This window comes from Marmota monax, unplaced genomic scaffold (assembly GCF_021218885.2).
Source record: "Marmota monax isolate L192 unplaced genomic scaffold, Marmota_monax_Labrador192_F-V1.1 WCK01_AAM20220418_F8-fsc00016, whole genome shotgun sequence".
In the NCBI taxonomy this organism is placed as follows: domain Eukaryota; kingdom Metazoa; phylum Chordata; class Mammalia; order Rodentia; family Sciuridae; genus Marmota; species Marmota monax.
In genome coordinates this window covers 13,052,541-13,079,584 of record NW_026695209.1, presented here as the reverse complement: position 1 = coordinate 13,079,584, position 27,044 = coordinate 13,052,541, and the positions used below count along the sequence as shown (strand labels likewise).

The 27,044-nt window shown below is 35.7% G+C and overlaps 1 protein-coding gene across 1 annotated transcript in view; it reads right to left on the bottom strand.

Annotated features, from left to right (window-relative positions):
• Samsn1 (SAM domain, SH3 domain and nuclear localization signals 1) overlaps nt 1-27,044 on the bottom strand; it is a 144,390-nt gene that overhangs the window by 107,497 nt on the left and 9,849 nt on the right. The window contains exons 3-6 of the mRNA XM_046430497.2: nt 13,556-13,596; nt 10,543-10,580; nt 8,743-8,829; nt 1,510-1,586 (exon numbers count right to left, since the gene is read on the bottom strand). Of these exons, the coding sequence (XP_046286453.1) occupies nt 1,510-1,586; nt 8,743-8,829; nt 10,543-10,580; nt 13,556-13,596 (243 nt within the window). The remainder of the gene's footprint in view (nt 1-1,509; nt 1,587-8,742; nt 8,830-10,542; nt 10,581-13,555; nt 13,597-27,044) is intronic.

Sequence of the window (27,044 nt, the reverse complement as noted above, 5' to 3'; positions counted from 1 at the left end):
TAAACCAGCCAGTATTTTTTAGACATATCTGGGGGAACTTTTCCTATAAACCAGCCAGTATTTTTTCTGACTATCAGACAATGTTTCACTAAGATATTATATCTGAGACCTTATCTGAATTTAGGAAAATGAGGTTGCATATTTCAGAGATAATCTGCCAGCTGCGCTTGTGAAAGTGTCATCCAGCCCTTGTAAAGAATAAGAAAGGGTGGTGGGGCAGGGAAGGAGGGGAGAGAGACATAAAGCAAAAAAGAAGAGGAGCAATGACCAACAACCGAATTTTTTAAAGCATCAACTAAATGCCAGTCGTGAAGCTAAGGGCTGTAGTGAGGTATCTCACTCCATCTTCATGACAGCCCTGAGACAGAAGGTCCTTTATAGACTGATTTTACAGAGTGATGAAAACTGAGGTGGAAGAGAGCAAAGAAATGGCCCAAAGTCATATGGCAACTACAAGTCAAACCAAGATGTGACCACACTCTGATTTCAAAGCCCTTGTTCATGCACTTTTGGTGACTCTACTGGAAGACAGGTGCTCAGGCAATGTGCTAGCAGACCTCAGGAGAATACTCTCATTCTGGCAGCATCAGATCAACCAGCAAAAGCTGCAGTTGATCAAAAGTTATAGCCCATTGTTTAATTCATTGGAGGGCCTCCAACAGCCTCAGAAATCAGGCTGAATTTAGGAATGTGAGCTCCCTTTCCTTACCAAATCAACCCTTCACAATTCATATGCTATATATCCTCTGCCTATTGATCAATCTACTGCAGCAAGGAAGGTCAGTTCTAAATTTTCTAATAAAACTATCACAATGATTAAAGAGGACCTTATGGCTGTCAGAAAAATATCAAAAATCAGCCTGATGCTCGAGTTGCCTCTATTGACTCATATACTATTTTTTTTTTTTTTTTTTTGGCTACAGGATGAATAGCAAGTACTTAGCTGTGAATTTATGTTTTTATCATTGTGAAGGCCCAACATTTGGATGTTGTTAATTGCTTGAATGCCTGGGCTAATTAATGCATTTTTCAGAGGAATAAGTCAGGAACCAGAGTACATGTCTTTATATGAAATGTTTCACTAAGATATTATATCTGAGATCTTATCCGAATTAAGGAAAATGAGATTGCATATTTCAGAGATAATCTGCCAGCTATGAGGAACAGCCTCACACTGAAGGTTGTCAAATAGTTCCAAGTATTTAGCAAAAGTCTCATCAGAGAACATCCCAGTATATTAATTTAACAGACCCAGATCTTTTTATCAGAAGGCCATACAGCATGATGTTTTGCACAATCAAAATCTTATTATCTCAAATCATTTTTGATTTTTTTTCATTTATGTTCCAATTCATAGGGACATAAGTTTATCAATCACAAAAAAACCAACAATAACTAACTACAAAGTAGCTACCAGGCTGTGTAAATATTGTACACTATATCTAGCATATTAGAGAGCTCAGTAACAAGATTTTCACAAAACACCAACTAAATGTTGATATTATTCACCTGATAAGAAGTTCCTTGTTCTTTTTCTTGAAAGGTATTCATGTGAGTGTTCAAAAGAAAGCCATCTTCATTTAGATCTATAGAAAGAAATAAAGGTTACACATAGATTGTCAGAAATGACAAGATTTAGGGCTGGGATTTAGCTCAGTATTAGAGCTCTTGCCCAGCACGCATGAGGCCCTGGACACCAACACTGCAAAAAACAAATAGAAGTAAAACTACAAGATTTAGGAAGTTTAGGTGCAATTTAATATTAAGTGTGTTTTTAGATAGTCTATTTATGAATTTATATTGGTTGGTCATAAAATTTCCTTAAAGGTGTACTATTTTTACAAGAAATAGATCAAAATAAAATAGTGAAATAACAAAATTAAAACTCAAAATGCCACCAACCAGCTGTGTCCTTAAGCAAGCCACAAAATCTTTCAGGGACTTTTTCTCTCTTGGTAATAAAAGGATAGCACACTAGTTACAAAAGCCACTTCAGACTCCAAAATACTATGATTCCCTGCTGTTATCACCTCACCTGTTTCTGTTAAACTAAGCTATCCACCCCTGGCGTTTTGAGCTTCATTAGCTTGGGTCTTCTCAACATGAATTATTTATGTCAAAATTATTCTATGCATGCTTTAGTGAAAGCTTTGGAATTTGCTTGTAGCTAAATGAAACCTTTTCAAAAATAACAGCAATTCCTTTTCAGACCGTGTACAAAGAGCTTCATTTATTTAAATCTGAATTATATAATGTGTTAAAAGAGAAAAAAACCTATGGGTTACTTAATCTGTTTTATTTTACAGATGAGGAGACTGTGACCCACAAAAAATCACCTGGCCACCAAACAAGTAAACATTCTCTTCACCTTCACTCCTTTTTACTTGGAATCACTGCTAGAATTTTCCACAATTCCTTTGTTCCCTATTGTGCACTGAAGTGAAGCCTATCCTCCATGCACAGTGAGAACAGAATTTTCCTCAAATTCCCCTTATATGTTACAGTTGAAACATAGGTTAAATTCATAGTGTCAGAGTTATTTGCACCAATAACCGAATATTTAAACTCAAAGTCACTATGCTATAGGATTCCAATAGGACTCTAAATTTTAAAATGAGTTGATTCTGTGATGTGGTTCTTTCAAACAAGATATTCTATCATTGGGTCAGGATGCCAAAAGTTGTGATTTTTGCAACCTGTTTTTTTGTTTGTTTCTGTAGTTTCAAAAGACAATATTTCTTCCCTATATTTCTTTCTCTATTTATTTTTGATCCCTTTGAAATGAATTTTGAAGAGTTCCTTCTCAAGACATTGCTTTAAGTATGGACAAAGGTAAGTGGCCTCCTGTACTCTAGAATCTGTAATCTCTCTGAGGAAATTGGATGTGATTATGTACAATGAACTTACATAATAATACAAGGTGGTTACAATGAGTGGTTCAGACACAATAGGATGGGATGAGATTATTATGACCTGAGGTACTTATGCAAGAGTCAGGGCCCGAATGAAAGCTTGAAGAATATATATTCTAAGGCAAGGTGGAAGAAAAAGGAAAATTACAAATTCAGCAGTGTTTGTACAAATGCACTGAACACGGGCCTACAGTACAGAATGAGTGGACCATGTTTAAGTGCAGAGATTGAGATCCGTTATTCCAGAGGGCAATTCTGGATATGCTATATGAGGAGAGAGGGCTGTGTGGGTAACTGTGGCCAAATTTAAATGGTCCCTCAGTATCAGGTGCAAGAATTTGGAGATCAATGTTGCAAATACAACCATTTGCAAATATTACAGGAAGTGGATTGCCCAAGGAGACAATGGATGTGCTATAGTGAGCTAGAGGGCCAGTTCACCAGCTGAAAGGTAGTCATGGCTTTCAGCTCTCTAAATGAACTCTCCTGAGACTTTGGGTCCAGGATTTTTGGTTTCCCTCATGTTTTTCAAACAAGTATGAATATGTGGATTTTAATGTAAAAGTTTCTGAGTTTTAAAATATCAAATGGCCACAAACAAGCTTATCTTCGGAATAAATTCAATGATAATTACCAGTTTTCACCCCTGCTATAGAAAACTGGGGCTTGTGAGGGTTTGGGAGGCTGGACACCAGGATAATTGCACTTTACGAAGATTAACCATAATGTGTGTTGGCAAGTTTCCCAAATATTTCCCCAGAAAGACAGCATTTTTAACCACAGGAGTACTTTGCGTCTAAATAGTGACAAAGAGCAATAGCTAAATTAGGCAATATGCAGACTGAGTTTTCTAAAGATGGCCACAAACATATCTCTTCTGCAGTGTGACCTGTCACCACTCCATCAAGAAATGGAGTTCGAGTCTCCTCTGATTGAATTTAGGCTAAACTTGGTGACTCACTAGTCACAGTTGAATGTGGTAGAAGTGACGCTTTGTGACATCCAAGGCCAGGTTAGAAGAAGACTTATTGTTTCTGCCTTGATCTTTTAAGGTGCTCATTTCCCAACACTTTTTCCCTTGTTGTGGAATGAAACTTTTTTTCTGTTGCTTCTTCTTGAAACTTAACCATTAGGCCCAGAGAAGTTGAAGTCATATGGAGAGGCCACATGTTGATTCTCCAGATGAGTGTCCAAGCTGAGCCCAGTCCATCCAAGATCAAGTGCCAGACAGGTAAGTGAAGAAGCCTCTATATGATCATTCACCAAACTTTTAATGTCTTCCCAGTCATTCAAGTCTTCCCAAATGAAGTCCCAGACATCATATCAAGAAGCACTGCTCTCACTGAATTCCTGATATCTGTCTGAATTTCATGAGCCTTAAAAATATTGTTTTACATCACTAAATATTAGTGTGGTTTGTTTGAGCAACAGATCACCAGAACAACCATGAACTGCATAGTGGATCATAAACATCTGTATGCATAGGAATGCACCATCCCACATAAAAATCACTACTCAAATTTTCCCTCAAATGAATATGCAGAAAAATAAACTGGATGAGTTAAGGAAAACTATCTTTATTTCTAATTAACTTCTAGGTAATTCTAATAGGAATACATCTGACTATAATAATTTTCAAATAGGGAACTATAATCCTAAGAAGAATGCATGTAAATAATTTAAGGATCCAAGATTCAAGATTTATTTGTACAAAAAACAGGATCTCTAAGTGCTGCCATTATTGAATTCAGAAGAGCTTCCTTGGAAGTCTAAGAGCTGCCTCCCATGCAGGTAGCCTTTGCTCAGGGAGTTCATTCAGCCATCATAAGTGGACATTCAGTTGTGAAATAGCTCTTCTCTCTGCCATTCCTCTTATAGTGCAGTCTAGTCAGAGTTGAAGTGCCTGCTCTTGTGAAACATTTTCTTTATTTTTTTTTTAATTAAATGTGTAGGGTTGGGGGTGTAGCTTAGTGATAGAACACTAACACATGCCAAGTCCTGGGTTTAATTCCCAGCAGTGCCAAAAAAAGAAAAAGAAAAAGAAAAGTGTGCTACCAAAATATTATCCAGTATAGTAAATACATTTGTGACTTTGTTTGTTGTCTTAAAATGAGGATATTAGGAATCAGACCAAAAAGAAAAAGAGGGAGGAGGAGGAGGAGAAGGAGAAGGAGGAGGAGGAAGAGTAGGAGGAGGAGAAAAGAATTAATGAGGTCTTAAAAATCAAGCCAAAAATATTTATATGCTTACTTCAAAGAGGCTGGCCAAATATTGATATTGAGTAAAATTCAGGACAGAATGGTTTCAAACCATAGCATTCACTTGATAGAAGGCCCTAAGAATACCACTGTTCTCCCCATGGGTTTTCTTTTGAGAATGAAATTTACAAGATCATATGTAAAGAGGATTTATTTTTAAAGTAATTCTGCAGTAGTGTGAATGGAGTTAACACTGCTTTTACTACTAACCATGGTTTCCTGTCCTTATTTCTTATTCCTTTATTTCCTTTACATGCTTTTTTTTTTCAAATGCTTATATGGAATAGTTTATCATAGTCATATTGACTATAAAATCAACTACATGCCCAAATGCTTTGATTCCTTTTCATTATTTTTAAAAATATTGCTTTGCTTTTATTCTTTGTAATTTTTGGTATGAAGTAGGAAAACCTTGTTCTTGAATCTATTTTTATGTAAATTCCAACTTGATCTTCAGTGAACTCCAATTCATAGTTTTCAAAAGTTTGTTTTTCTCAGTTTTCTTTCATAAAACAAAAGCCAAAATAGATTTAAAACTTTAGAATTGAAATAAATTTACAAAACAATGAATATTATCCCTGTTTACAATGCTGAAATATAATTAACATAAATTCGAGATTAATTTGCTTTGACACCTAAGATATTTGAGTTTTTTTAAATGGCAAAGTCATGAGCAATATATTTACCCTATATTTATTTTACAGAAGTAGTCTCTTACTACAATGCATGTAGGTTTAAACAAAATTCTTCTTAGAAAAGGGAAATGGACAAAATAAAGAAAGAATATTAGGCTTCTGCCACTAAACTTACTCTTTGCTCTGCCAGATATAGCATAGCCATGTTGTGGAGCTATGTGAATATCTGTAAGGATTAAAAGGACAGGCACAAATCTTCTGCTAAATAGAGCCTATGCAAGTTTTGCATCAAATCCCAATACTCCTTAGGGGTACATGCTATTAACAGAATGAGTGTCATGTAGAAATACCATTTTGAAATTTTGGTCTTTGAGGTTGTAAGGTTTCTTAAGAGTTAATGTTGCTCCTACCATTATTTTCTCTCTATATTTTCTTCTTCTATTTTATTGTGGCTGTCTTTATAATTTCATAATTAGTGTTCAGTAAAAATCAGGGGCTATAGATAATAACAATGATAACAACAATGGTGCACTTTCCCATTTTCATGTCACTAGATTCCAGACTGCCTATCCTCAGGCACAGTAAACCATTCTTAAGTAATTATGCAACTAACTGCTAAAAAGTACTATTTAAAATGAGAAAGAAATATTATGGGTTGATATGTAGGGCACTAATTGCTTAGAAATACTCTGTGACATCCAAATGAAGCTACTACACCCATAAAATTTGAGCCCACAACTTGTGGTTCTCCCTCCCCCCACTAAATTTCTCCCTTCAATTTATAATGTCACCGACAGCCTTGGTCTCAGGCCATCAACTCTTCCCAGCACAGCATTAATCCCTAGGTAATGTCCTGTGACTCAACTGCTACTGCTGAAATGTGGGCTGAATTTCTTGGTCACACACACACACACACACACACACACACACACACATCCTGAATGTACATGAACACTCAAAAACCTGAGAAATAGCAAAGCTGGGAAGTAAGAGATTTCTAGTTTTTTTTTTTTCTTCTTCTTCTTTGACAAAGAAAAGACCATCAATCAGAAACACCTCATCTGAGGTCAAGATCCTTTGCTGTTTTGTCAGAGTAACTATAACAGAATTACCTGCCCATTACTACTAAATGTAAAAAGTAAAACAAAGCCAGCATTTCTTACAATGGCAATTGTAGAAAATAGAATACTTAAAGGAAGTTATGGCAAATTTCTTAATTAAAAATAATATATAATACAGTTATAGCTTCATTAACCATAAATCAAAAAATAATAATTTAAATTATAACACGTGCTTATTAGAGGGAAGGATAAATGGATGGATAGGTGGATGAATAGACAAAATGACAGATATATGGATGAATGTTTGACTGACTCAGACGAATGCCAGTTATATAGATGAATATAACTGGCATTCATCTGAAGACAGAATCCAATGAAAACATGATAATATTAAAACATTCCCTTTGTTGTAATTAAAAAAAAATATTTCCTAAAATCCTGAAATGTTTCACTTACTTGTTACAGAGAAAATTTTAAATCTTTAAAAATTTAATTAAAATCACTTGCCAAATGTTACTTAATCTTGGATAAAATTGAAATATTTCAAAAGAAAAGTATTATTTTCATAAATAATTGATTTACAAACCTAAGAGCTTGGTGGAAAACTAAAATGAAAAAATCTTAACAGAATATAGAATCAAACAAGTATTAAGGTCCTAACTGCAAAAATACATTAAAATTCCCTTTGTCCCCAAATATTAAAAAATATTTTTAGTTAAACATCAACAACTTTTAAATTATTAATACCTAGTATTACTGGTCATTTCTTGTTTCAATAACCTTGGGAGGAATACTAAATAGACCAACTTTTTACAGTTTTGTTTATCTTTGTGAACTCATGGGTAGGATCTGGAAGGTCCTCCAAAGTCTCATGTGTTAAAGGTCCCAATGCAGCCATGTTCAGAGGTGGGACTTTTGGGAAACAATTGGATCTTAAGAACTCTGATCCCATCAATGGATGATCATTGGTGGTTGCATGGATTACTGGGTGGTAGTAAAAATGAGGCATTAGGGCATGGTTGGAGGAAGTATGTCAATGGAGGAATCCTCTGGATGGGTGTTTTCTTGTTTGACCCCTTCTTCCTTTCTCTGTACTTCCTAGCTGTCATGAGCTGACACGCTTTTCCTTGCCAGGCCCTTCTACCATGATGTTCTGCCTTTCCTCAGGCCCAAAGCAATGAGACCAGTCAACATGGATTGAAACCTCCTCGGAAGCTGTGAGACAAAATAATTCTGTCCTGCTCTAAGTTGTTTTTCTCAGGTATTTGTCACAGTGATGAAAATCTGACTAACATAAATATTTATCTTCCCAAAGTTAAGTAATTTTAATTATGAAGTCATTTATTATTAATAAATTATTCTATACCTGACTGCTAATTTCCTCCTCATGGGAATTTTTAAATTATGAAATGGCATAATTTTACATTAATAATCAATGTTATTTCTCCTAAATTAATTTTTAGAATGTCAATATAATGACTATTAAATATATTGCTATCTTTAAAGGGTTTTTCTATTTGCTGATTTTTAATGAATTTTAAAATTATTTTGGACATGAAAGATTTTCAAATATTACTTGCAAGTGATTCTTTGCTTTTTGCTACAACAGGCAACTTAGATTTTACTTCCTTTTTATATGTGTATCTATGTGTATCTATATAACCATATATATATGCACATAAATATACATATATATGCCATTTATATATATAGAGAGAGATCTCAACAAGTTCTAATACTACTCATGCTATCTTATTTGTTTTTCCTTTGTAAGTGGACCACAATGCCCTATGTGAGAGATGTAAATTTTTCTTACCTGCCCTTTAAACTACTTTGGAAAAAATGCAAAGTCAGCTGAAATAAATTTAGCAATTACCTTTTAGCTGACAGGGCCTTCTGATGTGGGAATTATTCTCAGCCTTGCTGGGTTCCTGCCAGATTGTGTCATTCACAGTTTTTCCTTCTAAAGTAAAGCAGAAGATTAGTTAGCAAAATTCATGGTAATATCTATTGAGTAAGTATAAGAAATATTCAAAACGATTTCAGCACATGGTTGTAACCTGCTAAGTGATACATTAAGAAAGCTCTGTAGCCCATTCTGGAGGGTTCTAGTCTCTGATGGAAAGCCCCAGGTGACCTGTGGACTGTTCATATAAGCACTCACGAATGTGTGGTACAATGCTATTACACAAGTGCTTCTTGCTAGATCATATTGCATTATTCTTTGGAGTAGTTTTCTTAAATTCATTACCATTTTTTACATAAGTTAAAATACCCCCACCCTTCCACATTTCCCAACATGTTTAACAAAATTATAAGTATGTAAAGAGAACACTGAGTTATGATAATTTCATGAAACTGTAAAATGCTTGAACAGAAGGATCATAATTTGCTTAGCCTGGTCCCTTTCAACATCTAAAGTACCTAAAGCAAGGCCTGGACATGTAAGAACTGCAGCAGATGAAGAACTAGAGTCTCCTCTCATCTATTTGCCAAAGATTATGTGTTATATTTTTACTGAAAAAAAAATTAAGTAATTATAAGCAAAGTATGAAGACAAATTCAGCATACTGTGTTATTTCTAAAGTCACCATTTGCTTTCATGTTTTGATTATAGAAAACACATATGATCACCAAGAATTGCTAAGATGGAAATATCCCTGATCTTGTATGTGTAAATAGAATAGATGACCGTGAGAATGATCTTGATGGAAAATTAACTTTCACCTTACTTTCTTTTATGTAATACCACACCCTATTCAAACCAGATCTGCTACTGAAAATATTTAACAACTAATGCCCACAGGATGCGAATGAATTAGATAAAGCATAGTCCCTATCAATGCCAGGGCTGGAAGAACATCAAACCTGATTAAAGTGCAGATATCTTAGGAATATGTACGTATTGAGGATGATCACCCTAATCAGATTGAGCTTTTCAGATCCTATCAGGAAATCAGTTTGGAAAAGAAGGAAATGGGGATGAACACGAGACTCATAGGCTCTGTGGAAAAAAGGAAAGGAGAAAGGGTTCCCTATAGGTGTGACACACTACACTAAAAAATGAATTCCTAACTGCGTAATCCAGATGTTTTGCCGTTGTGAATTTTAGAATGACTGGCTCCCTATATTCTTTAAAGGAAGGAGGGAGATGATCCATTAACTCTCTAAAAGTTATTAATAGAATTACATTTTTACTTTAGAATTAAAATGCAAATCAAACCAATTGCCCTTATTATTACTATGGATGTTATAATAGTAGAAACTAAAGGGACATTCTGGTGTGTGAAACGCAGTAGAAAAGTCTTTTGCAACTAAAACTGTTTTCAGCTTCATTTTTATTTGCTTCTAAATTCAAAGATATGAAGGATCTCTAACAGGTCACCTTGACCATGGGCCAACCAAAGCAAATGTGGAGAGCTGGAAGATAATCAACTAATAAACCATCAAAGAGAGTCTTTCTAAATATAAAAGTAAATTATTCCAAATAAATCAATGATTTCTTTATTTTAGTCTTAAAGTTACAATAAAATTTTTTAAAATTCCATTGAATTCAAGACAACTCAATTTGACTTCCATTAATCATGTATTATTGCTTTACGGCAGTAGCAGAAAAAAATAAAGTTTAAGGAAACAGAATACAACATTCATATAGGTAATCTTATGAATCACTAACCAAATATTTTATTTTCAGATGTACATCTCCGGAATGTCCTAGAAGAATAAGAGAAACACATATTTAAATGTATATTTAATATATAAGATTTTAATTAAACAAGCTAGAATGTGTGCAATGCCTTTGAGAGAAGAATTAAATTCTACCTCTGAGGTCTGACTCCAGGTTTGAACTTTCTTCACCCTAAGTGCAAATTATTGTTAACACAAATATAATTTTGACCTGGAGTTTTTCATGCAATATGAAGAAATTAACATTCATAAAACCTGAAAAAGAAAATAGTGGACCATTTCTACATAAACTGAGCAGGTAATGGAAGAAAGTTTTTTTTCCTAGATATAGTCCTCTCTCAGTGTCTGCAGGGGATTGGTTCCTGGACTCCCTAAACCCTACTGCAGATATCAAAATGTGTCAACGTTTAGGTCACTTATATAAAATGATATAGTATTTTCATGTAACCTGTATGCATCATCCTGTATATTTTAAATCATCTTCAGATTATTTATAATATCTAATGCAATATAAATTCTATCTAAATAGTTGTTGAACCGTTTTGTCGAGGGAATCTTGATAAGAAAATTCTGTCTATGTTCAGTACAGGCACAATTTTGAAAGTATTTTCAATCTGCAGTTGATTAAATCCACAGATATGGAACTTGTGACTACAGGGGACAGACTATAATTCTATTTAATAGAAAAAGAATGCTGCAAATTGATAGAGTTATTATGTAATCCCTCAAAAAACAAATGGATATGGGAAATAATCACCAATTGCTTCTCAAACTTTTAGTTAAAAGACTGATGGGCAACATTGTGCTGGATGGATCACCCTGATAAAGTCTGTACCCACAGTACCACCATCATAAGAACAGAGGTTATAAAATGTGGTTGATAATGCAATGCAACAGGAAGCTCACAGTCCCTAAAGACCTGCTTTTAAATATATATGCTTATCAAACTTGAATCTTATCACATCTTGAGAGTTAATTAAAATTTACAAGAAACACAGTATATAGGAAATGACATTTTAAAAACTATAACAAGGATTCAATCAGCAAAATTTTAAAAATTAAAAAAAAAATTCCTCCAGACATGCAACCCAGTGTCTTCAACAAATAAAAACATAAATTAAGAGACATGAAGCAAAGGCAATGTATGGAGCTTATTTGGATCCTGACTCAAACGATCTATGAAAAGCACTGAAGGCTGATAGAGAAACTTAAACATTGGCTGTGTATTTGGTGAGATGATGTTATTTTCCTTATTTTGTTCTGGTAAAGTAGTGGTATTTTGATTATGCTTTTCAAAAAATAGCCCTTTTTTTTACAACAGAATATATTGAAATTTGAAATTATATGGCTGCTATCTGCTTTATTAAAAATAAATAAATAAAAACAAAACAGTGGAAATAGGGGTGGGCTTGTAAAATGAGTTAAGCCAAAATAAGATTGACAGTAGTTGTTCAAACTTGGCAATGTGACTTCTTCATTATCTCCTCTTCTGTATGTGATGGAAATTTTCCATAATACAATGTTTTAAAACAGAAAGTATAAGACTATACTTACTCGACTTTGTTAATGGATTCATGCATGAATGAACATACTCACATCCTATGCACATAACTACCCTTGTTAGAGCATCAGATTTCCACTACTGATATTCGGTAGTCACTAAACTAAAGCCAAATTTACCTGCTTTTTTTTTTTTAAAAAAAAAAAAAAGCTTCAGGTTGTAAGCAAAAACCTGTATATGTAAGTTTCTTTCCTACGTAACAATTTTAATGCCAAATGCTTAGGCCATCTCTTGGCTAAAAGCTACTTATGCTGTAACAAAATGAGGTAGGTATGTAAAGGCATGCAATGTTATTCCCTTCAGGAATAACAATTGAGGAACTCAAAGAGTCTTCGATTTTGTTCTAACAGGTTAGAGCCTGAGGAGCACCTTAGTAGATTCTTTTGTTGGAAAAAGCATAATTTGGTCTTTCTCAGGCACCTTCCCTTTAATTTATCTTCCACCTGCCCCTTGAGGCTTTGGTATCCTCTAATCTGTGAACGCATTAATCATAAGCCAACAACTGCAATTTTGTTTAAGTGTTTGACCTAGAATTAGTGAGTTGCTTATCCATGGATAAACAGCTAGGTAGGTTGGGCTTGAAGACTGAGAAGGGTACTGCCAAAGCTGGTTCTTTACTTGATTAAACTCATGCTTAAAATGCCAATGTTGCAGTTTAAGTACTTTGAGACTGGTAAAATACAACTCCCCCTGCCTGGCAGGATCCTTGAACTGTGAATTGTCTGTGGATTCATGAGTTAAGCTAAATGCATGGAGCTTGTTTGAATCTCAGCTTCTCAACTAGAAGAATGCTTTCAGCAGGAAAGGGAGGAAAGAATGTGGAATACAGAGCACATGGGCTAGGAGAAGGCAAGGGCTGTGGAGAAAGAGGACACCCAGAGAATCTCACCCAGTTCACAGTTTGGTCTCAGACCAAGATACAAGGAAGCTTAATTTTCTGTATCCTCAGCAACCGATCTGGAAGTTTCCGGCTAAACCAGTTTCCTGCCCCTGTGTATTTATTGCATACTAGTTAACATTCTGTTGCCTGGTGCCACATGTGTATGTCACGTCCTCTGGCAGCTCTGTGTGTAGAATGTCAAGCCGGGCCTGACCTAAATAATCCAAAACTCTGCAAACACATTCGTATTTGGATTAGATGAACTCTTTAGAAGATTAGTAGGCCACCAATAGACACATGTTTTCAACTAGGCTCCCAATTTAATCTGAGCCTAGTTTAAATATTTTTTCTTCTGAAAATTTAATTTTCACATCCCTGTCTACAGAAATGGCATAACACAGTTTTCTTATGCAATCGCATAAACAGAAATGGTTTCTGAGTTATACACACCCAGATCTGCACAGGACAGTAAAAAAATAATAATAAAAATAAAAAAAAATAGTCACATTCCACTTTATAGGACTAAGAGAACATAAAATTTACAAAGTAAATTTGACTTACTTTCTCTTTTTTGGTTCTTCATTGTCAGAATTAGAAACTTCCTGTAAAATAAATAAAGAAAAATAAAACCACTTTAAGAAATCAGAAAGAATTCAAACAGTGCTCAGCCTTGTGGTGTAAATCAAGTGCAGCTCATTTTGTCTTACCTAGTAAAATGATGAGTGTTTTCTCCTTTTTCAGTAATGTGTCACAGAGATCTTTATTTGTTTTCTTCTTTCGCCTTTGCAACTTTAAGAATGTTAGGGTATTTTCCCTATTAACTAGAGTTTATACCTCATTCTAAGCTCTTCCCAGTTAAACAAAAACAAAAACATAACTGGTCTTTTAAATCAAAGCATGTAATTAAATCCTCACAACTTCAGACCACCGAAACCAAGGGGAGAGATGAATGCCAGAGTATGCTAATTGCTTTATATAGTATCTTTTTTTTTTTTTTTGCAGTTCTGGTGATCCAACCCAGAGGTCTCTCATTTACTAGCCAAGGGCTGCATCACCAAGCTACACCACCAGCTTGGTACCTTCTTTTGCCAAAGGAAAGTAGATTATTACAATACCCTATGGATGTTGAAATCATCTGTGATTCATCTGACCTTTCTCTTCAGAGCAACTGAATGGTTTGCAAAATCCCTTACACATTTAGGGGAAGAATATGTCACCATATTTTCTACCATCCTCGGAAGAGCTAAAATTCCCCCCAGGCCTCTTTGAGAACCCCTCAGATTCTCTTTTGTTCATCCCATCCTTCATTCAAAAAATGTGTACTGAACTTGTGCTGCATTATAGACAGCAGATCATGTTCTGGGAAGTTTGATCTGTTTGATATGGTAGAAATTTGCATACTGTACTAAAAAAAATTGGAACACTATTCCATGTAGTGGGAAAGAGAAATACAAAGCTACAAAGAATGGTGAAAGAAAATCAGAAAAAGAAAAGTTGGTAGGAGGGAAGAATAGAAGATTAGACAAGGGGGAATGAAGGGAAGGGAGGCAGATGGGAATAGGAAAGACAGCAGAATGAATTAGACATAACTTTGCTATGTTCATATGTGAATACACAACCAGTGTAACTCTACATCATGTACAAGCACAAGAATGGGAAGTCATACTCCATGTATGTGTGATATGTCAAAATGCATTCTACTGTCATGTGTAACTAAAAAGAACAAATAAAAAATTGTTTAAAAAGTAAAGTTGGTTCTGTTACTCAAATGTTTAATGGTATCAGCCTGTGAGAGTCAAATCAGAATCTTTCCCCAGCATAGTGATTAAGGGGGTCATTCCTCTAACCCGTACTATATTTCTTGTTGAGCAATCAGAGGATAATTTGAATATCTTGGGGTTTTGTTGTTGTTGTTGTTGTTGTTGTTGTTGTTTCAGTTTTTGAGCAGTGCTTTACTGAAAGTGAATAATGAAACAAGTTCCCCACCTTATGGAAAAGTTTTGACAAGTTTGAAATCTGTGTGGATTACCCAGGGAGGACATCTAGTAGCAGAGTAGAGTGTATATAAGGATGTGAGAGTTAGGAACTAAGACCTGTGGAGAGCTGAGACATCAGCAGGCCTCTGAGGAGTTAATGGTCTAACTGACCACACCTTAAATTCTCTGGGCTTTGTTATCATGTGTCCTAAAAGTAACCAATTTCTATCCACAGTGGTTTTTTATGAAATTCTTCAGGTCTAGATGTTGCCAAGCCTCAGTCTGGAAGCTAATTGTGTTTCTTTCACCAAGATCAGCAGGCACACAAGCTTAAGCAGTTAGGAATGGTCATGAGGAGAGAGCAAGGACATTCCCCTTTGTAGCCACGTTTTCTGTCCTATATATCTGGAATTCACGAGGAAGGGGCAAGCTCCTTATTCATACCATCTATGCTTCCTGGGCCAAATATGTCTCAATGGTCAGAATCCACAATCCCAAGTCTCAATCATTTGCCCTATGGGTTTAGATTGCTCTCTTGGGATTACAAATCTTATAATTTTAAAAATAGATTCTGCCTTTTGTGAGAATAGAAAGGGATCGAGTCTAGAGTTAGCCAGTACAAAAGGTGACTCTACTAAAAGGAAAATGGAAAATAGTAGATACATCTTACATTTTAAAATTTGAATCACCATATTTTTAAATCAGCTTATTATATCAGTGTTTCATTGTTTTTTTTTTTCTTTCAAACCGATTAATTCCAGATGGCTCACAAAATTCATGTGCAGTTGAGCCTAGAATGCTTGAACTCAGGGCAACGGTGTATTTATTATTCCAGCCATCACCTGTTTCACCCAGTGAATCCTTTGTTAAATTAATACTTGTAGTCAGGTTTGTACACACACGAAACTGGTTAAGGATTTGTGACTGCTGATCATGCATCATGGGGAAAGAGAAACAATTAGCTAAGAGAAACAATTAGCTTCTGGGTTGAGTTTTGGGAACATCTGGACTAAGATTGAAATAATTTCAAACCATGGATAGAGATTTTTAGGACACATATTATCACATCCTCTAGGGACTGTTCACTTCTTTCTGTTGGAAATGGGTCATCCAAGTTTTTTCTTCTAATAAATCTGCTTAGATTTGGGGATCTTTTATTAACAAATTTTCTTTCAATGAATACTTTGGGAAAAAAATTTGAACTTCTTTACATTCCGGCAAAGATGAAAGAGTTAATATAGTTCTCCTTAGGCAGCCTGCTTCCTCCGGGGCCTGGAGTCAAGCACATTAAATTCGGGTCTGAAGTGTGATTATGTGAGGAAAGGGGATTACTTAAACAGGGCACCATCTACTTAATTAGAATAATAGGCCTGTTCCCTGGGTGTCGCCTAGTTGTAGATTACTACTGAACTGGTTAAGTAATTTTTAGTACTGCTTGTGCTAGACTTAAAGCAGCTGTGGAAAATATAAACTGCCTTCCCACTCTGACTTCTGCTTACATAAGCAGACTGTCTGGTACTTTGGAGTTCAGACCCCGGTTCTTTATTTCTGGAGGGGCAAGTCAAGAAAGACTCCATACGGCTTTATTTTTAGAACTACAGCTGTTAGTGTGTGTGCATGCAAACATGCATGGTGTTTCTTATGGTCTGAACTCCAAAAGGAAGACACCCGTTCTGAGTGAAATAATTCCATTTTGTCCATTAATTTGACAGTTACCATAAATACCAGGTAAAATTTACTTCTGTTAGTTCTCATTTTATTATACCCTAAACCTAGCACTGATCATTGGTCTTTTCTTTCATTCACTGATGAATTTGTGGCTTCATTTAATTTTTGCTCCTTGAAATGGTTATAAAAACGTAAAACATAGGCACATTATTACAAATGAATCAACAGAAACTAAGGAATATGTTCAACCTGTGTTATTCATAATGTGCATGCAGGTAGGCTCCAGGAGAAAAGCATTTCTACATAACTATGAAACTAGGTCAAATCAATACACACACACACACACACACACACGTATACATATATGTATTGAGAAAGTGAAAGAAATGAAGAAAAGGGTGCCGCATAAAAGAAGAGATACATTTTAGATATCAAATATCATATTTCTATTCTCAGGCCCTGGTTACAGATGACTGTTCTTTGGTCTTGAGACTAATCTGTACATGTTTCTTGCATTATTGGTTTACCAATCTCGTTTTCAAATTACAACATCAAAAGGAAGAATGAAGTACATGTTAGGAGCTATTGTTTTCTAGCTAATGGAAATATCAAAGGTGTTTCTATACCAGAGAAAAATGATTGACAGTAACTGCTAGTGTAAAACCCATGGTGAATTTTTAAGACTGTGAAACTGATGGGATCTTACCTTTGATTTACAAGTGAGTTAACTGAGGCTTAAAATGGTAAATTGACTTGCCTAGGGTCATGCATGCAGTGTGTTATCTTGGTTAAATTATTCTACTATACTTATTTGGAATTGTACAATTCATTCATTCCTACATTGGCAGTTCATTTAACAAACATTTACTGAGCATCTACTATGTACTGACACTATTATAAGGGAGAAAATATTTCTTTCCTCACCTTTCAAGGTTCCTGGCTGGCACCTCTATAACGAAAAACAGATTTTTTTAAAAAGGAAAGTACTTATTAAAGAATATATATATATATACATACATACATGGCATGGATAACTTAAAAATGAAAATCCAAAGTTCTAGGGAAATCTGTGTATTTTTATGGACAGTCACACAGAGGTATAGAGAATACTAAGGTATGATCTACTGGTGGGATCCTGGGGGAACCTAAAAGGTCTGGTTTTTTGTTCAGCTTCCTAGACTCTTTATGTGACATGTCTTCTCTCCAGGGATAAGGCAGAATACCTGTGACCAGAGAGCCTTCCAGAGAGGAGAAAGGGAGAATATCAGAGAGTAACCTTCTTAGGTTTTATGGTCTGCATCCAGGAAAAGGAGCAAGGGAAATCCTAGTTTCTGTGACCTACTTCAGGGGAGAAATGGGCAAGGAAAATATTGGTCTCTATGACCCACTTTACAAATGAGAAGGTAGAAGCAGGTCAAAGAGAACTTCCTCCTTCTATGTTTTTTCTCAATTTCTTTCAGCTTAAAATATTCTGTATACCAAGGTGGCACATTTTGAGGTATCATTTCCTGTACCCATCCCTATTTTGGAAACAATGAAGAATTTCAAGTAATTTTCTCTCAGTTATCTACCATCAATGACTATTGATCTCAGGATCCTCTCAGATTCCACTTTCTTAATTTTGAAGGCTAAATAAGCTAATTGGCATTAAATCCTTGCATGATGCCAAGCACATTAAAAATACTTATAGATGGTGCTATTTCTCATTTGATGAATTTTTCATTAATAGTTACATAAAATTCTGATATCAGGCAAGAGCTGAACATATATACAAACACATATATATGTACACATGTATATATGTGTTTGTATATATGCATATGAATTTCCATTAGAATTATTTGATTTCTACTTTTCAATACATCTCTTGAAAGAACAAAGATAATTCACCTGCATAACTAAAATGGTTTTATTAAAATAATAGTGCAGTAATTCAAAAAAATGCCACTTCCAAACTTCTCATCTTCCCGTGCCTCAACAAAAGTTCCTAGAGATGTCCAAAAAAAAGATATAACAGTTAATAAAACTTCTTTATTTTTTTCTCTCTCCTTTTTTTTTTGTGATATTGTGGATTGGACCCAGGTATCATACGTGCTAGGCAAGTGCTCTACAACTAAGCTACCTCCTCAGTCTCCTTTTAAAACTTCTAAGACCACCTAGCAAAGAGGATAACTATGATGCATCGAAGTTAATAAAGAAGAATCATTCTGCAGTGCACCAGAAGACGGCAGGGTGAGGAAAGAATGCGTATCCAGCAATCAACCCTGTTCTAAAAACAAGGGAGGGCGATCACAAATATGAAGGAGTCTATCAGTCATGAACCCCTCTGTCTTGCCTCCGAACTATGAACATGTGGGAAAAAACATCATGAAGAACTCTCCCAAGGTATAGAACATGTCACAAAGGTAAATGTCACAAAGGTAAATTTACAAAGGTAAATGTGCCTAGTCTGAGCACAATTAGTTAAAGTCAGTGACTAAGAGTGACCAGGCTTCAATGTTTTCCCTTTAGTAACGTCTTGACTTTACTCACTTGCAGAACAATCATGGTAGAACACACACAAGTTCAAAAGGCTCTACATGTAGTAATTCATTTAATCCTCAAACCTGTGCTATGCAATTTATACCATCACATTATCCTCAGTTTATTAAGAAGAAAACTGAGGCAGAGAATTGTCAAGATTCTTGCCTAAGATCACATAACTAGCAAGGGGTAAAATAGATTTTATGCCTAGTATCTTCACGACAACATAAAGTTATTGCTCTTCTCATAGCACTATAACTTAGCTGCAAAGATACAGAATTCATCTGTCATCTAGATTAGAGATTTCACAAATAAGCACTATTGGCCAGAGGATCAGCTACAAAAAAATGCAGAGAAAATGTAACACCATATGTCACTAGGAAACAAATAATTCAGAAAGCTTACCATTATTGAAGCACAAATACTAATTGTTTAGTACTATATGAAGACAAGTATGTAGACCACACATTTATGTGTTTTAAAAGCATGAGTCTTTTTGTGAATGCCACCACCATCATCATTTAGAAATGCTCAGTAATTTAATACAACACATTTAATTAAAAATAGACACTTAAGGAACCATGAATTTAGATGACATTCTGCAATTGGACGCCCCCAGATTTTTACCGTAATAGTGCCATGCTTCTCAGGAAAAACAGATTTCATCCTCCCATGAGAATAAAACCAAGAAAAAGCAACAGTCAGCTCATCCTGCTGGGAAAGGAGACTTGCTTGCCAGCCCGCACAGCTCCTGTCTCGAGGTAACAATCCTCGAGAGCTAATGAATTCTGATTTCTCTAAGAGGGTGATATATAGCATCCACACACGGCCCCTCATCTCAGGGCTGATCCTATGGCTTGTAGTGCCTGGAGAATGCACAGGGACCATATCTAATCCATCAAGGATAGAGCTTGTAAATTGCATATGAACTTTGCCATTTGTCTACTGGTGTGCTAAGTGAGCTGTCTATCAATCCTGAAGTAACAAACTCTTCTCATAGCACTATAAATATCCAGGATGGCAAAACAGGTTACCTAGGGGATGATTATTTGCATTATAAAAGAGTCTTCTTTTTTCAAAAATAAAAAATCCCTTTCAGAGTTCTTGAAACGGAGAGCTATCTTAAATAGCCCTAAATGTGTTGTGATTTATGAGATTTTATTTGCACCAGGTTTCAGATAGAGAAAGAACAACTCATATTTAATATTACATTTCATGTTTCCTGACACTTATATCATTATTTTATTTAATCCTCATGGTCACAAATGGAACAAGGTCAAGCCAAACAAACATTCAAGAAGAGTGATTGACAATGAGATGAGTAAAAATATCAATTCTTTCTATGATAGAAAAGAACTAAACCAGCCCTCCAAAATCTGGCTCGTTGTCCCCAGGTCTGTAAATAAATTGGGAAAGATCCAAAGTCCCTCTCAGTTCTTCACATCCATAGAATGAAGATTTGAGAAACTTAAAATCCCTTTCAGTAGAAATAAGCTGTGATTCCTGATCTACCCAAAGCCAGTAGGGATGACAAAGCTTTTAAGAGAAAATTGAAGTGGGAATGGACTTTTTTTTTTTTTTTGCTTTACAGTTTTTTCTTTAAAAACATGATTAAAGAGATAACTATGGCTTTCATTAGATTCAATTAGTAATCGTATCATACGCCCAGGAAATAAAAAGGAGAACAGGGCATAATTAACCTTAATCTATTGATTCCATTTTAGTTTAACATAAATCTCTATTTACGGGAGAAAAACCAATTAAATCCACCCCAAAGTGTCACATATAAATTGGTGGCAGAGTATGCTGTATGCAATCATACATATAATAGGAAAAAATTAATCAGGGAAGAAAAGTGCAGTCTTTTTAATGAATACAACCTATGCTTTATATGTTGGCTTGTTGCAAGTCATGAGATCCAGAAATGAAGGATTACATGCACTGTTTTGACACTGACTTCTCTTGTTCATAGTTTGATGCAGACCAAGCTGATGGGATGCCATTGTTAATCTCATTTTCTTCCTTTAGTGTCTCTGTTATTAATGGCTATGTCAATGCTGATGTTAATATGGAGGCAGAACGAAAAACTCCCAACTTTAATAGTTTGGAGCCAAGTAAGAAATGCAGTTAAGTGGTTAGAATACCAACCTGGGAGTGACCTACCTTGACCTCTCCATTACTCACCTATTCTAAGATGACATGCCACATTTCAACATGTCCATTTATCCATTTATAAGGCACTAGACTCTAAGTGCTTTTTAAGGCCTTTTATGAAAGGTGCTAGGACCCTGTGCAAAGATAATGTCTTACCCACCTGCCTTTCACCACTTTTTGTTGTTGTATTGGCCTCCCTGGGTGAGATCAAAACCTTTCACCAACTTTGACTCTAGTTCTTCCTTCTTAAGCTCAGCTTAAATCTCACTTTCTCCATGCAGCTTGCACCATTAAACCACAAACCACAGTTACATGCCTAGAGTGAACACCTCTTACTGATCACTTACTTTGTGCCAGGCACTGTGCTCATAAATGTGAAATACCTCATCACTTTTTATTCTCACCTGATGATAAAGAGGACACAGATGGTTTTCTCATATTGTAAGAGAAAAATAAAAGCTTAAAGAGTTTAGGGAACTTATGCAAGATCACATAGCTGGTTAATTTCAAAGCTGGGATTTTTAATATTGGTTGACCTGCAAAATTCTGTATTCCTACTTACTATATGGTATTATTTTTAAATTTCGTTTTTGGCAATTCTTACAGAAGTTATACTTGATATTTATACTACAGAATCTAATCACATGATTTCTTATCTTATTCTCTAGATATTTGGGTAGGGTGTGTGTGTGTGTGTATGTGTGTGTGTGTGTGTGTGTGTGTATGGATATCTATCATTCATTTACCTGAAAATCAGTATGTAGAAGGAGGAGGAAGAAGAGAAAGAGGAGATGGAAAAGGTAGGGAAGAAAGGGAGGAAAATATCTAACTATCCTGACTGCTAGAACTGACTGTTCAGATCCCACCTATCATAGGCACCAAGTTGTAGACACTAATGTACTACATAGGGAAAAATCAAAGTGTGAGCAGCCTTTTTATTTTTTATTTTTTTGGCATTAACGATTGAACCCAGGAGTGTGTTACCATGACCTACTACTTCATTAGCCCTTATTTTGTTTTGAGACAGGGTCTCCCTAAGTTGCTGAGGCTCACTTTGAACTTGAGATCCTCCAACCTCAACCTCCCCAGTGGCTGGGATTACAAGCATGCACCATTGTGCCTGTCTCAAGCAGTCTTTTTTAAAAATTATTTATTTATTCTAATTTGTTATATATGACAGCAGAATGCATTTCAATTCATACTACACATACAGTGCACAGTTTTTCATGTCTCTGGTTGTACACAGAATAGAGTCACACCATTCGTGTTTTCATACATGGACTTGGGGTAATGATGTCCAACTCATTCCACCATCTTTCTACCCCGGTCCCCCTCTCCTTCCCACCTTCCCCTTTGCCCTATCTAAAGTTCCTCCATTCCTCCCATGCTCCCCCTCCCCCAATCCCCATTATCTCCATTAAATCCAAGCAGTCTTTTTGAATGTCACATATCTCAACAGAGACAGTGAGATAGATTCTGGAACCCACCACTGCAGTGGTGACTTCTTGATTCGGCTATTTCCTGGTTGTGGCAGAAGTAGTAATTATTATAGATATTTCTGCAAGCTGAGAGTTACAAAAATTTTGAGCTCTGAGTAACTTGTATGTATTTTATTTTGCTTAAATTAGCTTAGATTTGATTACCTACAAATAACCCTGATCAATATTTATATTAATTCAAATTTCTATATCAGTTATTTTTTATTACACAACCAATTATTCCAAAATTTAGTGACTGACAATAATACACATTTCTTAATCTCACAATTTCTATGACTAAATCATCTCACTCATTTCTAAGTTTTGTAGTCTCTCAAAAGGTTGCAAAAAGCTGTTGGCCCAAGGACTAAGGTCTCATTTGTAGTTTCAGCTGGGGAAAGGGTCTTTTTCCAGCCTCACACAATGATTGTCAACAACATTCAATTTTCCAGAGGCTGTGAAATTGAAAGCCTCATTCTCTTACTGGTTGTTCCTTGCCACATGGGACTCTTCTATGTGGGATCTTGCTTCAGAGTAATGTGCAATCCAAAAAAGTAATAATGGCAATCTCATAGCAAGGCTTTTGTAATCTCATTATGAAGTCACTCCTGTCACCTTTGCCATATTCAATTAAAATTAAGTCACACAGCAGAGTGAGGGTCACACAACAACACAAGTACCCAAGGGCAGATATGATGGTTATTTTTGTGTGTCAACATGTGTAGGTCATATTACTAAAATATGTGGTAAAACAGGAATCTATAATGTTTTCATGAAAGCATTTCATAGATGAGATTGACATTTCAATCAGTAGACTTTAAGTAAAGCAAATCACCCTTCATTATGGGGGTGGGCCTCAATTAATCAATTTAAGGTGTTAAGAACACTTCCACCAATCTCATCCAAGGAAGAGGGAATTCTGCCTCCAGACTACCCTCAAATTTCCACTTTAACATAAACTCTTCCTTGGGTCTGCAGCCTGCTTAGACTGCCCTATACAATTGCATGAGTCAATTACTTAAAATTTCTTTTTCTCTCCCTCTCTCTTTTCACACACACACACACACACACACACACACACACACACACTTATGAACATTCCTCAGAAAATCCTACCTAACATAGAGGAGTTCATTTGAGGCCAACTTAGAATTCTGTCTGCAATTCGGAAAGGAAAACAATAACATTTAATGTTAAACAGTTCTTCCTCCTTGCAAGAAAAAAAGAAACTTTAAATGTATTCATGGAACCATTTGAGAGCAGTAAGGGGCCTTAGAGAGCACCTAATCTAATCTTTTCATTTTGTAGAGGTGGAAACTGAGTTCCAGATTGGATAATGACTTCTTTAATGCTATTTAGGAACCAAGCCAGGGTGAGAACTCAGCTTTCTTTCTTAATGCTTTTGCTATTTTCTCATGATAATAAGCTGAGGCTGAGACTTGCACCTGGTGGCCTTGAGACTGATTATAGTGATGGAAAGCCTTCACAGGCAAAGGAAGCAAGGTAGATCTTCCCTGGAGTTGCCTTTATTGTCATGGGTAATGGTTTTGTGTGGTGGCCCCTGTCCTCCAACCCAGACCCCTTGATGATCAGTGGAGTGCATATCCAAGATGTCTGGCTGGGGTCACAAATGCTGCTAGAGGGTACAGGATAGAGCAAAAACTAACTGGCCATAAGAGGATTAAACCCCTGACCTTGGCCTCATTAGTACTGAGTTCTAACCAACTGTTAGACACACTTCACATTGTTTGTGTTTAAAACTATGCTTGATTCTGCTATATTACCCTCTCATTAACATCTAGTAACTGGGACCAATTTTATTGATTTCTCCCGTGCTTTTCATGAATGCAGAATGCGGATAAGTGGATATATTTTAAAAAATAAACTTACGTTTTTTAAATATTTAAGTTTAAAAGGAAAACATTGAAATATGAATTAGTAGGTGAACAAATGTTCACTATGATAGATTTTCTTGTTTACCACTATCTATCTGTGGTGGGGAATCTGAGGTTGAATTGTCAAGCATTGCACTACACCTGGGACTTTGAGGCAATTTGCAGAGATTAAAATCTCAGGTTTCCTAATGCACATCAACAATAAATCCTGTTGCTTCTTCTTGTCCAGCCCAGTAAAAATCAATGCTTTTAGGTAAGGAGTGCTGATTACAAGTTATTTTGAGAAATTATTTTAAAACGATATGATGCTCAAGTGAGAGTTTCACTTAAAGTCATTTAATCAAGGATATTAAATTAAAAGATCACTCTGCCCCAGTATGATGGTTTGCAGAAGGAAGGGAAATGATCATTAACACACACTGTGCCAGGTGCTTAAAATGTCTTCTAACATTTGATCCTCCCTACAAATGAAGAGACAGATATTTTTATCCATATTCTATTGCTCAGAAAATTTAAGGTCAGAGAAGTTCAATAACATTCCCGAGGATACACAGTTCCCAGCCTGGGATCAAGAATAAAATGCTAGTCTATTAACTTCATTGCCCATCTCAGTTCTGTCTGCTATGTCCTCTAGATAACAGATTATATTTAGCATATATATTATATTGTGGAGGGTTTTTTTCCCTCATGCTATCTTGCCCTCCTCCTCACTTTCATCTCCCAAAGACATTCTCCCACTAACACCTCTTCTAGTCTCTCACTCTTGTGTACCCATGTGTGCCTGCACCATACACAAACACACTTGGGGCAGAGGCCAGTTAACAAGAGCAGTGTTTGGGAAGCCAGAACTCCAGTCTTGACTCCACCTGTCACTTCAATGGAGTCTCCAGCTCAGCTTCATCCCTGGTAAATACATATGCTCCCTATAATCTTATTTCTTTCTAAATATATAAATAAATATTTCTTATCAAGTGTAGTTAAATTTTAATATCTGTATTCATTCTAAATCTACGTAACCAAATCTTGTCATTGAGTATTTTTACTCTTTAATACTTATACTGCCCTAAATGAGGACAATTAATACTATCTAGTTATCTGATGTTTCAATTCTGTCACCAACATCAAATATTCATGTGGGTATTGAGCACTGCACATGTGCCTGATGCGATTTAGGAAATAAATTTTGATTTGATTTTGATTTGAAAACCAAAGGTGGGTAAAAACATACTGTTTTTATTGCTTCTCTGAGGCTGAGCTCACTTTAACCATTGAAGCCCTAGAATCTGAATTGAGATGTGCTGCTTAGTATTAAAATGCACACTAGATCCCAAAGTGTTAGTTTACATACAAGAATATAACTAGTTGTGTATTGAAATGTGTATTTTGGATTAATTCATTTAATTAAAATAGATTTTTAAACCGACTTCACCTATTTCTCTTTAATTTTTTTTGAATTGTGACTACTAGAATGTCTAAAATTAAACATGTGGGTCATGCTATTTCTAATGAACAGGAATAGGTTCAGGGTGGGTTTTAGCTATCTGTTTGTATCTTTAGGTCATCCTGAAGTCCAGCCGCTCTTGAAAACAGCGGCCAAAAGTTATAACAAAGTCTTTCTGTGTAATACATCTTTGCAATTTCTTCTAAAATAGAATGGTATTAAATAGTTTTGCCTTTTGCCATTTTTCTCCATCTTAACTGGGGGAAAATTACATTTTAATTTGTTAACATTTTACAAACCCCAAATGTCAGAGAATCATTGTCTCCAAGTTATTTTCAACATGAGCCTAACAATTGGACCCTGAGGTAGAAATGACACTATCTATGAAAGAGAAGAGCCACCTGCAGAAAGTCAGTCCCTCTTTGTGCCTACTGCAGAGGTGTGGCTCTGGCATGTTTTCCTCTGGCTTGTCTCCCAGATGCAGGAGCCAGAGGCTGAAAACCACATTTCACAAGTTCCCTTGAAGTCTGCATAACAGATGTGACTTAAGTGTGGCAGAATGCATGCATTTACAAGAAATCCAGAAGGTGGGAAGTGGAAGTGGAGGCCATATCCAGCAACAATGTAAAAGAAATGACTGACATTTCATTTGACCTACCTCAGATAGTAAGTATCATTTCAACAATCAATATAAAACTGTTACAGTATTTCACATTCTTGTCATATGAAGTCTTTACAGTATGGCTTACTTTTTTACACTTAATGCCATCTGCATTTACACTAGCCATTTTTCAAATACTCGATTGCCACCTGTGGCTGTACGGTGCAGCTCTAAGGCAGAGATGGCAACCTTTTTCTGTGAAGAGCCAGATAGAAATATTTTAGGCTTCACATAGATTTTATTGCATTCTATTG